This window comes from Limulus polyphemus, unplaced genomic scaffold (genome assembly GCF_000517525.1).
Source record: "Limulus polyphemus unplaced genomic scaffold, Limulus_polyphemus-2.1.2 Scaffold989, whole genome shotgun sequence".
Classification (NCBI taxonomy): domain Eukaryota; kingdom Metazoa; phylum Arthropoda; class Merostomata; order Xiphosura; family Limulidae; genus Limulus; species Limulus polyphemus.
The window spans coordinates 234,069-250,238 of NW_013666599.1; the positions used below are offsets into that span (position 1 = coordinate 234,069).

Here is a 16,170-nt window from a genome sequence, read left to right on the forward strand (position 1 = left end):
AGAAACTATTTCATTTAATAAATGTTTTGTTTTGATATACAAGTTGTTCAAGTTTTATTATCTAAAAAAAGTGACATTAATTTCTTGACAACCTAATAAAATGAAACAGTTATAATCTATATTAAAATATGGTCAAAAACACATTAACATCAACTTTTACAGTAAAAGTTGCTGTTGTTGTATTTTTGAATTAATTATTCAGTTCAATAGGTTCCTGACTGAACACAAATTAAGATCAATGTACTCATTCATCATATTGATGACATAAAATTCATGCCAAAATAGAAGTGCCAAAGAATTATCTTGTATACATGTTTCTAGTTACTTTTAATCATGAAAAGTGACATGTTACTCATTAGATAACTTGTTAATAACAAAAATTAGACTAGAAAAGGGAGTCACAATTTTATAGTTTGTTTGTTTGAATTTATGCACAAAGCTACACAATGGGCTATCCCTGCTCTGCCCACCACAGGGCTCAAAACCCTGTTTCTAGTGTTGCAAGTCTGCAAATATACCGCTGTGCCACTGGGGGGGGGGGGCAATTTTATATAACAATCTCTACATAAGAATAACTATTTGAAAATTAATAAATCCAAGCAAAATACTGAAATATGTTAATATAAACACACTAAAAAGACAACATTAAGCATATGGTGTCCATATACTGTGAAAAATTGTGATTCTATAAATTATCTTAACAAAGCACTTTAAAAAAAATTAGTCATACCAAAAAGCAATCGATATTTAAGCCTTAAATTTCAATACTATTAGTATAAGGTATAATATAAGTGTAACTTATTATATAACACTTAAAAGTTCTTTGAAGTTATTCCTAGAGAAAAAGTCACTTTATACAGACAAAGTTGGCATTATAAGATAGGCAATGGGGCAACCACCTGGGTGATAAATAGAGAAGTTACAAGGCCACTACTGTTTGTTTATAATGTAATTGCTCTCATTGTAATTAAGAAAGTGATGGTGGAATATTACACATATCTTTCTATGTACCAGAAATTTCTATTTCTTTAGGAAACATAAAGAATACAAACATTTTAAAGTGTATGACTATAGAACTTTAAAAAATCCTGAAATATTGACCTGTGCTCAAGATGCTGCAGTTTCTAAAAATGTGTACAGGTTCATAAAAGTTCCAAGATAGCTAAAAATGTGACAATTAAAATGGGATACCTAAGAAGTGGTTAAACAGTGAATTTAAAGACATGGACAAAGTAAGTGCACAGTCTTACTGATGCTCAACATTAAAAAAAAAAGCTAATTTGGAAAAATTTTAGGGCACTGTTCATGCAATACTTTATTGTCTTGATAGTTTATGGAGCCCAAAATTTTACTATTTACATGAATTCATGAGAAACTTTTCATACATAGAAATAGATATTTCTTGAAATATGTTGAACATATGGCTATCCTCAATCCTGTCAATAATATTTTAAAAGATTTATCATGCAAATAATCTTTAATCATTATCTGGGAAAGAAAGTCTAGAATGAGCTGAATTTACTGCTATCTAACAAGACCATTGCTAGAAATGTCAATTCTAACTTGATTGTGTTTGTATGCCACATGCATGTCTGCAGAACCAATGGTTTATCACAGCTACTGGGGAATCTACCACTGAAGTAGGTGAGTTTAGTATCAACAAGTATTTCCTTAGATATCTGTCACTGAAAGACATAAGTGTTCATGAAGTTGTTCTGAGCAAACTTGAGGAAATAACACAGTTCCAGGATGGTTTATAAAGCCAGAGATACGACAATGGAGCCAACACAAAAAGCAAGAACAATGGTCTTCAAAAAAAAAGACTAGACCAAAATTCAAGAGCTTTTGTTGTCCCATTCAATATACAGTTAATGAATCATATGTTGAATTGTGCAGCTAACAGGTGCACAAAGGTAGTGGTGTTTATTGACTAGATTTAAGCACATACATCTACTTTTCTGCTTCTATTCCTTGTTTGAAAATATTATTAAAGTTCTCAGTTTTTCATTAATTGTGCATTCCAACACAAACTAAGACAATGGTGTCTTCATTGCAGGAGTTCTGAAGCAAAAACAGTCACTACAAAGATAGGCTTCAAAAATTGAACAAAACTATCAACACAATCATTGAATCTGTGGAAAAAGAGATATTTTATCAACTACACAAAAAAATCTCATTGTTCAGATTTATTGGCAACTGATATCAATGCAACAGAACTGTGTGGTGAACTGCATGAAGAGTGACTAAAATTACCCCCCCCCCCCCCCAAAGTGCATTGGAATACGTGTCAGAACATATTGTCATCATCATTTCCCAACAACTTTGTTACACTGGTGACTTTGCCCATCACCACTGCTAATAGTGAAAGAAGTTTTTCCAAATTCAAAATGATTAAAACCTTTCTAAGATCAACCACGGCAAAATAAGCCTGGTTAGACAGGCAAGAATTTCAATTGAGCATGAAACTGCACAATCACTTTACATGAATCAAATAGTGCGAGATTTTGCATCAGATTTTGATCTGGCATGGTGGTCACATGTTAACACTTCCTCAGGTTTTAATAAATAAATCAATTTTATTTTATTTGTGCACTTCAGTTTTGTTGTACAAATTAAAATCGGAAGATTGAAACCTTGCTTAGAGTGGCAAAAATAGCTAGTGCTGGACCTATAATGACCACTTTTTTGCCACTGTTCAGAGTGAAAGCTTGAACCTTAAGCTCTTTCATGAAATCTTGTATCAATAATCTCTGTCCATATGGTTTTATTGAATTTTGTGCAAAGCTACTTGAGAGCTATCTACACTAGTCATCCCTAGTTTACGTTTGGTAGACTAGATGGAAGGCAGCTAGTCACACTACCCATTGCCAACTCTTTGGTTACACTAATCGAATAGCGGAATTGACCATCACATCATAACGGCTCCACAATTAAAAGGGAACATTAGGTGAGAGGATGCAAACCTTAGACCTGCAGACTGCAAAACCAAGTGCCCTGACTACCAAGCCATGCCAGGCCTCCGTGTGTTATATCTTGAAAACGTGTAGCATACAAGGCAGTGATTTGAACCATCATGGTATGGATAGAAACATTTAAGTGAAGATAAGCTCTGCAAAAGTGTATTGTTGATGATTTTTACGGATTTATCTTTTCTACCAAGATTTAAATAATTTAATTAGGATTCCAGAAAAAAAGTATAGTGTTCACTTCATATAGGGTTAGGCTTGCTTTAGTGATACTCATAAAACATTGCATTACAAAACTATAAGGGATACTTAAATCATGAGAATATACTTAATATACTGAAACATTTACACTGCATGATGCACTGAATTTTTATTTTACTAAACACAGTAAAAAAAATATATATAAATAAATTAAACTATTAATCTTCTATTTAATTAAATAGAATTCCTCATTAATGTGATGATAACCAACGTATACTTTTAATGAATAATAAGCCTTTTTTCTGACAAAAACGCTATCAAACGCTACTCAAACTCCTGCTAGTTAAGATTATTGGTTAGTTCGTATTGCATACTGTGCATTTTTTAAAGAAGAAAAGAATGCTTTAAATTTTCCTTTTCAAGCTGATGTTATTTCTACAACCGATGTCTTATTTTACCCATTTGTACTCAATATTTTTTACCTTTCCCAAAATATAAAAAATATTTGTTTCAATGAAAATAATATGAAAACTATTTTGATACATTCAAAAGTTAAGTTAAATTCGCAAATTGATATTGTAGAGTTTGCCATATAAAATATTGCCATGATCTTCTACAATTACTGTCAAAAGAAATGTTTTACTGAAAACATTTGAGCTTTCACATGCTTACCTGCTATTACTGTGTTGATGCATTCATAAAGAAGAGACATGGCTGATGTGCTGAAAAATTGATAATCAACTTATTAAAACCTGAAGTTTAATGTCATACTTTTGTTACAATATTTGTAACAACAAATATTTTGCTACTCCTTTCTTATTAACACTCAAACATTATATCTATTAAACCCTACTTCAGTGTTTTTAGTTAATGTTTGAAATAACTTTTTTAAAATAACCGAATAGAAACTTTAACCACTTGATAAAAGTACTTTTAAGATTTCATAATAACTTGGTTTAAAGCTACTACATCATGACAAAGATATATTTAAAAACATAATATTAACTCATTGTTTGGAATACCATTTTTTTAAAGAAATAAAAATAAATACACATTATTAAAGTACAATTTGTTGGTTACCCGCAGCAATGTTATGCATTACTACTATATATGTCCGAGTTAAAACTTAACAATCTGTTATAGTTAAAATTAGCAAACATAGTAATTCATCATCACATCTACTCTTATAAAAACAAGTACATAAATCCAGTTTGTTACCTAAGGTAACATACATATTGATGCTACATAAACATATAGAAAACATCTGAACTAAAAAAAGAAAAACAATCTTTTCATATAAAATGAGCATTCCACTTTATTCTTCATCTTTACATATATAAAAAAAATGATTAATAAATATAATGCACTGGATATATGTAGCACATAAATCCAATACTACTTCAACTATACATGTACTACAATATGACTTATACATGTGGAAAATAACTGATTTAAGAAAATTTAACAAAAAACAAAATTAAAAATAAGTTTATCAGCACACTGTTCCTCATCATATATACTTTTATAAAAACAAAGAGTAACTTTTCACTAGTTACATGTGGCAATATTATGTATTGCTTGCCACATGTTTATTTGAGAAATATCTGAAATAAAACAACATAATTTTAATGATAATGATGTTTTTGATTTTAGATTAACATAAACAACCTACTCTACGTTCTATTACAGCAAGATTTACAGGCACCTTAAATAAAAATACAGTGTTGTTTTAAAGTGGAAGTCGTACGGCTTCAATAAAATTTTAATTGTATAAATAGTAAATGTTGTTTTTAATTATTTATTATAATAAAAATACAGTTTGATTATTAATCAAGTTTTGCAGGTTAAAAATTTATGATGGTAACAATGTTCTGTTGGAGTTCAAGCCTGTTTCAATTTTCCATATCAGAACAAATTATTTGATAGAAGTCTGTCAAGTGAACACTAAAGTCTACACTAGACTTTATGTTGTAATGATGTTAGAATGTTTAACAAATCATTTGCATGGTCAGCAAATGAACCACTTACTAAAGGAAGCCTCTATACAACAAAAACAGCTGAAGCATAGAACCTTAACAGTATGTTTCAATATTAAAAACAAGAAATAAAAAAACTTTGAAAAAAAATATGGATGGCGTGGAGATGGCAATGCCGAAAAGTACAGAAACAAGATAGGAATGAATACAAAACCTTACAAAAATCCCTCTACAAGTAGCCAAATATTTCCTAGAAAACCTTTTATCTACATCTAAATGTTGAATTCCTTTCATTTGGATGAATTCAGATTCGAATAAAAGCATTTAAACTGAATAATAGTATAAAGTCTTACAATGGCTAATTCCCATAAGCTTGTAACATTGACTCAGTGGCTACTTATGTAGGGATTTTTGTATGGTTTTGTGTATTCATTCCTACCTTGTTTTTGTACTTTTTGGCATTGTCATCCCTACATCATCGGTATTTTTTTTCAAAGTTTTTTTATTACTTGTTTCCCCTCTTTTTTAAAGAATGGCAGTCACTATAAAGGCAGCAGTTTTAGCCTGATATGATGAGTTGTCTTGATGGACATCTTGTGCTGAAGTTAGTGGAACACGATACTGCTTCCACACTCCCCAAGTTAAATGCAACATTTTGGTGAAATTCCCCCAAACCTATATAACTCCGTAACAAATGGTAAATCAAATGATAGTGCTTCATATTTATTATTTTAAAACCATGCATACTGAATAATTCACAATAAATTAGTACCATCAATGTTGCATATTTATACAATCCTATATAAATATAGGTTCATTGTGGTGATCAAAGACTATTAAAACACCATACATATAGCATGTTTCAATGTTACTTTTGTTCCAGCATTTTCTCTAGATTCAGAACAAGTCATGTTAGACTTCATTTGTACTTGCTTTCTGCACACAGACCTAAGTAGGATCAACTGGATGTCAGTTGATGTGGTCATGAAAGCAGTTATCCAGTCATGACTAGTTAACTAGTCCAAGACTGTTATAGTATTCCATCTAGTTTTGACTTCACAATATTTTTGCTCAGTCATCAATGTTTAAAATAGAAGAATCATATGGAAAGTAAGAGCAGAATTAAACACCAAATTTTAAACCCAGTATAATGAAAATATATCAGTCATCCATAAAAGCATAACTTTTCACTCACAAACAAGATTTCCCAATGAATGAGGTGTCTTCCACACACACATATTGGACACCTCATGTAAGAATATAATTTCTGTTTATAACTGTTTTTAAATCAAAATGTTCTTAAAGCTTGTCATTTTGAAATTTAAATATCACCAATTGATAATGTCAGAATTTGCAAAAGCTATACAAGGGCTATTTGTGCTAGCCATCCCAAATTTTGAGCTGATACACTAAGGGGAATTACAGTTGGGTGATTAGTGGAATTTCCTAAATGATTAATCATTAGGTTCATTAGTTGATTAATTTTAACTAATCAGTTATTCTCATAAGACTTGGATAGTTGGAATAATTTAAAATAGTAATATTCAGAAACACAAGTTTCAATTATTGGATTTTTACCATGCAGTCATGAGTCTTGTCAGAAATGAACAAACTTGAATTAACAATAATAACAATGATAATAATAATAAAAAAAAAAAAGAAAGAAAGAAGAAGAAAGAAAAGAGAGAGAGAGAGAGATATCATAATAGCAATATTTCAATTCTTGGATATTTGAAATAAATGAAAACAGTAATAACCAAAAACACTAATTCTGATTAGTTGATTATTTTCATGACATTAACTAATTTAATTGTAATTCTGACTGTTGAGTTATTTTCAGGACATCAACTAATATAATTGTAATTCTAAATGTTGAATTATTTTCAGGACATCAACTAATATAATTGTAATTCTAAATGTTGAATTATTTTCACGACATTAACTAATTTCATTGTAATTCTGATTGTTGACTTATTTTCATGACATTAACTAATTTCATTGTAATTCTGATTGTTGACTTATTTTCATGACATTAACTAATTTAATTGTAATTCTGATTGTTGACTTATTTTCATGACATCAACTAATATTACTGTAATTCTGTTTGTTGAATTATTTTCATGCCATTAACTAATTTCATTGTCATTCTGATTGTTGAATTATTTTCACGACATTAACTAATTTCATCATCATTCTGATTGTTGAATTATTTTCATGACATTAACTAATTTCATTGTAATTCTGATTGTTGACTTATTTTCATGACATCAACTAATTTAATTGTAATTCTGATTGTTGACCTATTTTCATGACATTAACTAATTTCATTGTCATTCTGATTGTTGAATTATTTTCACGCCATTAACTAATTTCATTGTCATTCTGATTGTTGAATTATTTTCATGACATTAACTAATTTCATTGTAATTCTGATTGTTGACTTATTTTTACGACATTAACTAATTTCATTGTCATGCTGATTGTTGAATTATTTTCACGACAAACTAATTTCATTGTCATTCTGATTGTTGAATTATTTTGTGATACTAATCAATGTAATCAGTGCTTGTAGGTTAATCAAGTAACCATCCAGCTCTAAAGGGAAACCATCTACCCAGCAATCTCCACCAATAACTCTTTGCCTGCTCTAATTGAATAGTGGAAATTCATCATTATTGTTAACATTCAGGTCTCTATTTTTAGTCAATGGAGAACAAAAAAATTCTTTAAAAGAATTTCTAAAGATGATTTTAAATGAAAAGCTAAACTTGAATAGTTTTTTTTTTTTGCAGAGTTAAGAAAATGGCATCAAGATTTATTTTAATCTGTATATATCAGAAAAACATTTTCCATTTAGGATTTGAAACAGGTTAATTCAACGAAGAAACAGACTAAGTCAACAATTTATCTGAAATAAACTTCACCATTTATTTATTATTGAATTTTAGAATAGTTGTATCACAAGAGAGCTTATCTTCTTTTCTGTCAGACTGCCCATTTTCATTACATCTTCATAAATGAATGCAATATTCCAAAAACACTGCAAGTTCACCCCATGGGAAAGTACATGCAATCTCAATAAAATAAATGGTATTTATATGTAAATATCTGAAGAACAGTTATTAAACTAACCATTCAAGAGCTCAGACACTGAATACACCACATTAAAACAGCAATATACAGTAGTTATAAAGTGGCTTGGGATATAAAAGGGGCTATGAAAGATGAAGTATAATATTGTAAACAAATGTAATCTGGAGATTAGAATAAGTAAAGAATCATCACTACAAAAGGCAAAATGTTCTTTTTTTTTACAATAGTTTTAATACTGTAACCTTTCAAAATATGAAAGATCACTATTATATAAAATGATTTCTTCTAAGTTAGGTTACTACATACAAACACTACCCAAGCTACGAAGTTCCAGAAATTTTGGGAAAAATCATGACCTCAACTATATCACTTTTAGGTAAGTAAACCTACTATAAAAATATCTGGTGTGACTTCTTCCCCTGTGGGGTGTTCTCTCAAGGTTTCACAAATATGAGAAATAGTATTGTAAAAAAAGTTATAACATGGAAAATGTTTGGAAATTGTATTCCACAATTACCAATACAACCCAAAACTTACAAATTTGAAGAAATTTATCACAAAAACAAAAATATAATCCAAAAGAGAGGAGGAAAACTTAAATTTACAATAATCATGAAAAACATACTGAATTAGAAAAAGTTCACTGGAAGAATTAAAATAAATTCAGGAAAGAAAACTTGTGAATGATAAAGCTAAAACAAAAATAATGTTTGGAAGGTGGTTAAAAGTCTTATAACTAAACAAATAGACTCCTAAGTGACAACTTATAAGCATAATGAAACAATTTATTTTTAGAGGAATATACATGTTTGAACAAAACATTGGTTTGTCTTCATGTATGATGTTAAAAACGTAACACCTATCACTCACATTCGATCTGCACCCCCCAAATATTCAACAGATGATTTTTACAAGAATATACAACAAAAATGCAGCCAAAAAACAAGAGAGAGAGAAAACAAAAATTAATTCTTTTTAACTATTCATCTCCATCAAATGCTCTCCAAGAATATCAGTGGTTTAGAAGTCTTTCTAAAGTTAACTGTATGAATGTTACTGGGCATAATATGCTTCACTTTTGAAACTTTTTAAAAATGGTTTGAAACAAACAGTTAAAAACACAACTGTCTGAGAGAAAAATTCTAAAAAGTTCAGATAGTTTTATTTAACCATTTCCAGTCTATTAAATATTAATAGTTCAGTTTTTATTGTCTATCTCTCTCCTAATTGAAATCAAACTGTTGAGTTGCTATATTTATAATTATACTATCTTTATTAGCAGAATGAATATTACAAACTTACATTTTCAATAAAGAGTCATGCTTCAAAAACACTTGAGCTAAGAGGTCTTAGTAAAGTACTAAAAGCCTGATAACACAAGAATATTAAATTGAGAGTGTGATGATAAGCACCATGATTCCACACAGTTCCTCTTGTATGTATGATCATAAGTAGGCAGAGAATTTATTTTTATAGACTACAAAATTCAAATTTACACAGAAACTAAACCTTGGTACATTATAAATTTTTTGTATCTCCTGGATTAGGGAATGAACCTGGGACCTTCTTTTGGACACCAGGCAGGTACTTCATAAACTGAGCCAAAGGGTTAGCCCACTAATACTACAAGTAAGACACTTATTTAACAACTCAAACTAATACACAATAATAGCTCATTATAAAAATTAAAAAACAAAAAAAACATAGGGAAACATAATCAAGCACACACACAAAAAAAAGTTTTAATTAATTTATGAGTGTTTAAATTTAATAAAACCTAATACAAATCAGCAACCAAAATACATAGCTGCTCAAACCTGTAAGGGAAAACTAATATGTATGAAATAGTCTCAAATATAATTGATACTGAGAAATGGTGAAGAATTAAAATTAGATAAATAATAAATAACAAAACAAGAAATCTTCTGACCCAAGTGGTTTTGAAAGTAGATCTTCCTCCTTCAGGGAAAAAAGGTCTACCTCCCAATGCTCAGATTAGTAGGTTTCCAGTTTGTACTCAAATATCTATTACTCTGAAAAACACAATTTCCTGCAAAGTTTTGTATGAGCCAAAGTACACCAGCAAAACATTTATATGACAAAGAATTTTAGATTAAAACAATTTCAATGCCATAAATAACCACTTAATTGTCCTTGAGGTTTTAACATAGAATTGAGTACAGGCCTAACCCAAAAATTTGTCCCTCTTTCATATCACTGTGGTAAAAAGTTTAAATCAGTACTGTTAAAATAAACAGTTAATCATACTATGAAAAATAAAAAAAAATTCTTCTTGATTTAATGTATACAAGTTTACCTTTTTTTAATCTATAAAACTTATAAAACCGTAAAAAAACCCTCTAAAACATGGAAAAATATGGATGCAAAATTAAATAGGCTAATTCAAACACAAACAGTATTACCTGTGAATTAAATTAGTGAGGGGTTCTATCAACTTTTTACCCAGCCTAGGTTCTAGCGGGGTCAGAGCACCAAACTGAAAAATAAAGTGTTGTTCAAACGTGTGTCTATAGCATACAGAGAAACCTTCGAAGGTATTAAACCCTGTTTTTTCACACAAAGTCTGCCTTTTACGTAACACCAACAACAGTATATAGAATTTTATTAAAACAAAACATCTAACCATTTAATGTATATTAAAAATGCCTGATAATTCACCAGGTTCATTTTTCTGGTGAATTCATTAACCTGAATAGCACACCAGCTAATTTATTTAAATAATTTAAAAAACTAACTTTATTGAAATACATTCATTTTTAATCTGTAAAGAAGATGAAAACATTTACTAATAAAAATCAGCTGCAAGCAGACCTCGAGAGAAAAAACAGGGGTATAAAGGACGAAAGCAGGGGGTGGCATCTATACATTAAAAAAAAAGAAAAAAAGATTTTGTCTTTCAGTCAGCATAACTACCCAAGTCTGGTATAGGGAAACAAAAGTAATAAAATACAAAGAATTGCTTTTCCCTTGAAACGTAAGCATTCTACTCCAATTCTGAAGTGTTAATTACAAAAACCATAATAATAATTTTATGAATTAGACTGAATTTCAAATTGAAGCCCAACCAAACTTGGGTATATTTAATGTCAACTGCCTAAATTCTTGAGCTACAGCAACCAATAACAGTGTTTCTGATAAAACGTGTGTGTGTGCGTAAGTTGCTTTTCTCAAAGATAGTTCATAAGCAGTATTTTTACATACTTATATTAAGTGTCATGACATGAATGATTGATTTATAAATTGATATTATTGTTTGCTGAAGTATGAACAAAAATTACTTTTCTCTTTAATCCAATGATTACTTACCTATGATGTTTTTAAAAATCACTGAATGATACCTACCAATCACTATACATACATTTTCAACAAACATTTGGGATTCATATTAAAGCATTAGCATGCAGGAGTAAATATTAAAGTATATGTGCTTTATGCAGGAATTGTAGGATTTACAAAAATTTCTGAAGCAGGCTTGGAGAATAACAAGCAGTTAAACTGACAGCAAAACACACAAGAGAGATGTAACAAAAACCACAAGCATTTTAAACAGGAATCTTCTAAGATGCTGGTTAAAACAAAATGATTACCTGCGAATAATATTAATGAGTGGTTGACTCAACTTTCGACCCAACCTGGGTTCAACATGGGTCAGTACACCAAACTGGAAGCGACAGTAGAGTGGTTACAGAATAGGACAGATATCTCATGAGCACAAAAAGACAAGAGTTATACAAGCTTCTCATGCACACCATCACAGATTGACTAAACAATACACCTGATACATGTTCCAGTACACCAAAAAGGAGAATAAAAAAAAAAGCAAGTTATGGAGTAAAATAAAGGACACTCTAATTAGGGTAAATCTTAAAGGTATTCAAAAGTAGAAAGGCAATAAACAGTGTGCGATTTTAAAGCTGGACTCAATTCCAATCAGACCAGTTGTTGTTATCCATTGCTTGATGTTCCAGGAGGTAAAATAAATACCAGTTTAATTGGCTTGCATACAACCTTTATCTCTTACTAAATGACAAAATCCAGAAAAACATTTGTATTCTATAGTATCTTAAATAACAAACTAATCACTTTAATTACTGCTAAAAAAATACTGTATGTGTAAACAATTGATTTAATTTAGTCTTGTACATTTACTCTATTAGCCATAAGAGCAAATTTATTTACACAGAAATAGATGATCTACTTGTAATACTATGATAGACAATGCAATATGTGTTTTTGCTAGAGGCTAGTTATTTTCATCTATAATAATAAAAGAGCCTGCCGTTGAGTGTGTGTGTGTGTGTGTGTGTGACCACCATAGTTCCAAGAGGAAAGAACCTAGAGACCTGAAACTTTGCATGCATACTAAGGGGATTCTGAAAGTGTGCACATGGGTATTATTTTTTAGATTTGACTCAAAAAATTTTGGACAATTTTTTGCTCTATAGCCCCTGATTCTGCTTCCTGAAGGTCTATAGAAAAGTATCATATTATTTTCTAATTCTCACTCACTGAACGAACAATATATGGAGGTTTTCTGCTAAATACTCTTTTTAAACACAAACATGGGAAGAAAAAATACAGAGTTGAGAATTAAAAAAAAAGTTGAATTGAACTAAGTTTGGGAAATGACAACAAACAACAGGACTAAAAATATGAATCAGAGAATATTGGAGACTTTGGGGAATGAAAAGAATTCAGATAAAATTTCCAAGGAAGACAAAAAAATTGAATCTGAAAAGCTAAATTAAAATTATTTGTTTTTAAAAAAAGAGTTGAATTGAATTAAGTTTGGAAAAGGCAACAGACAAATCAATTAAAGAATTGGCACATTGGGGTAGATATAGAAGTAATTAAGATAATGGAGACACATGACTGGTACCTCTGTGAATCATGAGGGGACCTTAGAATCCTGCAGCAGAGCATGAGTATTTTATGCTAGTTTGAAATGAAATGAGCTGGCATGAGAATTGCTGCCTGGCATTTTGAAAAACAAGGTTTTCCATGATTAAATACAAATAAAAGCTATGCTTAAATATAACTAGACTTCATGTTGTGTAAACAATTTCTGAACAATTAGTAGGACTATCACTACAAAATTCTGCCACAGTGTACACGAGAAACTGGAATGCACCTTGAAGTGACTTACTGCACGATGCAGCACTGCAATACTGTTTGAAGCCTAGAAGTAACTAACTCCATAAACATTATAACAAATGAGACTGGCAACCCACGTCTAAGGCTTTTTACAAACTCTATTAAACAAAGAAGAACATTTTGACTATTCAAGTACAGCTGCCATAAGATTAATTTTTTAAACACCTGATAGTATCAGTTTGGAGCACCTGTTGTATGGTGTTTTATTGCATTTCAAAAAATTAAAATAAATAAATTACTGGGTGAAATTTTTGAAGGTTGAGATGAACTTTCTACAGATTATATAGCTTCTGCAAAATACTGTATTCTTTCTCTTATTTTTCGCATCTCCCCTCGGCTCTTCCCAAAGCTTGTGAATTCGTCATTAGAAAAATTAACAAACTTTCACTCACGTAAGCATTTAATTCTTAAATGACTCGGCCACTTAATTCTATTTATGAAGTGGGGTGAAGAGAAGCGGAAGTTTCTGACTGCCACATGTTATATTTCATTCCCCGAAAGGAAATGAAATATACTTTTAACCTAAATTCCTACCAAATGGATTGTATTCTTACATGTGATATATATATCTTTATTATGAGTTTGCAACTTTAAAAAGTCAAATAGATTTCATTGTGAGGTTTTTTTTTAATGAAACAATATGAATTGCTTTACTTTGATGTACATTTCAATTAGTGATTTTTATGTCTTTCTATATTTTCTAAAATTTCAAATAAAATTTTTATTCTAGCAAACAAATTTTTCTTAGTTTTCCTTGAAAAACATTGAACGCAGTTTCACTGACGTACGATAAAAATAACTTTTTCACCATCCCAAATTTATAAGCAAGCTAACTTTTTTTATATTTCATTAGAAGGTTTTAATCTGATATAGTAGCAAGTTTTAGAACCGTTTTATATGAATTTCTTTTTTGGTGATTTTCTTTACCCATTCAAGCCGTTGCTCAGGCTGATAAAGCCTAACATAAATATGACCTAATAAACAGCAGCCTTGTTAGTGAAACAAAACTTGATATGATTGAGAGTGAAATGATCTAACTAAACCACCTCATCTTGTTCCATGAAATACATTAATTACCATAACTCAAATGAAGTATAGAACAAGGCAAGCTTTAAATACAAATCAGGACTATAAGAGTGGGAAAAGTTGTTAAACATTTTTTTTTAAATTAAAAACAACTAAAATGGGAGAGAAAAAAAAATCATTTAAAAACAATGTTTTGCCACTAATGTGGCATCATCGGGTACTCAGCACAATTGTACACAACAATTAAATATACCCAATTGGTGACATCACAAACATAACTCTGAGCTTGGCATAAGTATAAACCTACTCCTTGAGTTTTATTTATTAAACATTTGTATTCCTTTAATAAAATTACATTTATTTTATATTGATTAATATTAGGTTCTCAATAAATATTTTTAACAATTATATTTTCACTACAATGTTTTGCATCTTTAAAATGTTGGTAGACACATGATAGAGCATGTCCATGTTCTGTTATTCTAGTACTTAAATTTCTACCAGTATCCCCTATATAGAGATTATTACAGTCCATACATGTTGGTAGACATGTGATGGAGCATGTCCATGTTCTGTTACTCTAGTACTTAAATCTCTACCAGTCTCCCCTATATAGAGATTATTATAGTCCATACATGTTGGTAGACACATGATGGAGCATGTCCATGTTCTGTTATTCTAGTACTTAAATTTCTACCAGTCTCCCCTATATAGAGATTATTACAGTCCATACATGTTGGTAGACACATGATGGAGCATGTTCATGTTCCGTTATTCTAGTACTTAAATTTCTACCAGTCTCCCCTATATAGAGATTATTACAGTCCATACATTCTACAATGTAAACTACCCTTCTCTCGATAGTAGTTAGTTTAATTCTATTTTTAAAGATTATATCCATCTTTTTTTCTGGTAAAAATAAAAATTTTCCCACAACTGGAAGCTTATACTTCCTTTTGGATTCTTTTCACAGTCCTTCTATCATATTTGATAAGCTAGATATATAAGGAATTATACAATAAATCAAATTACCTGAATAAATCAGTTCTCAAGTATTTTCTAACCACATTAAGAGGATAATCATTTTTTTTGCCAATACTTTTTCCAAACAATGTACTTCCTTCTTTTGAACTGCAATTAGTTTTTGCAATGGCCAATAAAGTTTTTATAATCTCTATTTTTTGAAATTTGTGATGAGCTGAGCCAATTCAAGTATAGATTAGTATGTATTTCTTTTCTAATTACCTTCATTTTAAAAGCATCATTAAACCTACTAACCATGACATTGAGAAAAGTTAACCCACTCTCATGGGTAAATTTAATATTATGGTGTCATGAATATAAAAATACTAAAAACTGTTCAACCATTTCACCAGAATATCGGACAAAAAAAGCATATTCTTAGATTAACCATGCTTTTAACTTTATAATCAAGCATGTTCATAAAGATGTTAGCTAGAACAGGTGCTAATGGACTGCCCATGCTTATTCTCTCAATCTGATCATAAAATTCCTCATTAACTTGAAATACAGTTTGTGTTGTTGTAAAAATTAACATTTGTTTTAAAACTTCTGATTAAAGTTTTGTTCTTAAATTTTCATCTTGTATAAAACAAGAAAGAGCACAATCAATAGATTCATTGATTGGTACTTGAGTAAATAGTGAAATAACATAAAAATTAATTAACAAACTACAAGGATTGAGTGTACGTAATAACTTGGTAAAATGTTCT

General features: G+C 30.0%; 1 protein-coding gene across 1 annotated transcript in view; it reads right to left on the reverse strand.

The window, feature by feature from the left end:
- LOC106461571 (AP-3 complex subunit delta-1-like) overlaps nucleotides 1-16,170 on the reverse strand; it is a 98,576-nt gene that overhangs the window by 48,455 nt on the left and 33,951 nt on the right. Inside the window, exons 7-8 of the mRNA XM_022388573.1 lie at nucleotides 10,660-10,733; nucleotides 3,840-3,889 (exon numbers count right to left, since the gene is read on the reverse strand). Of these exons, the coding sequence (XP_022244281.1) occupies nucleotides 3,840-3,889; nucleotides 10,660-10,733 (124 nt within the window). The remainder of the gene's footprint in view (nucleotides 1-3,839; nucleotides 3,890-10,659; nucleotides 10,734-16,170) is intronic.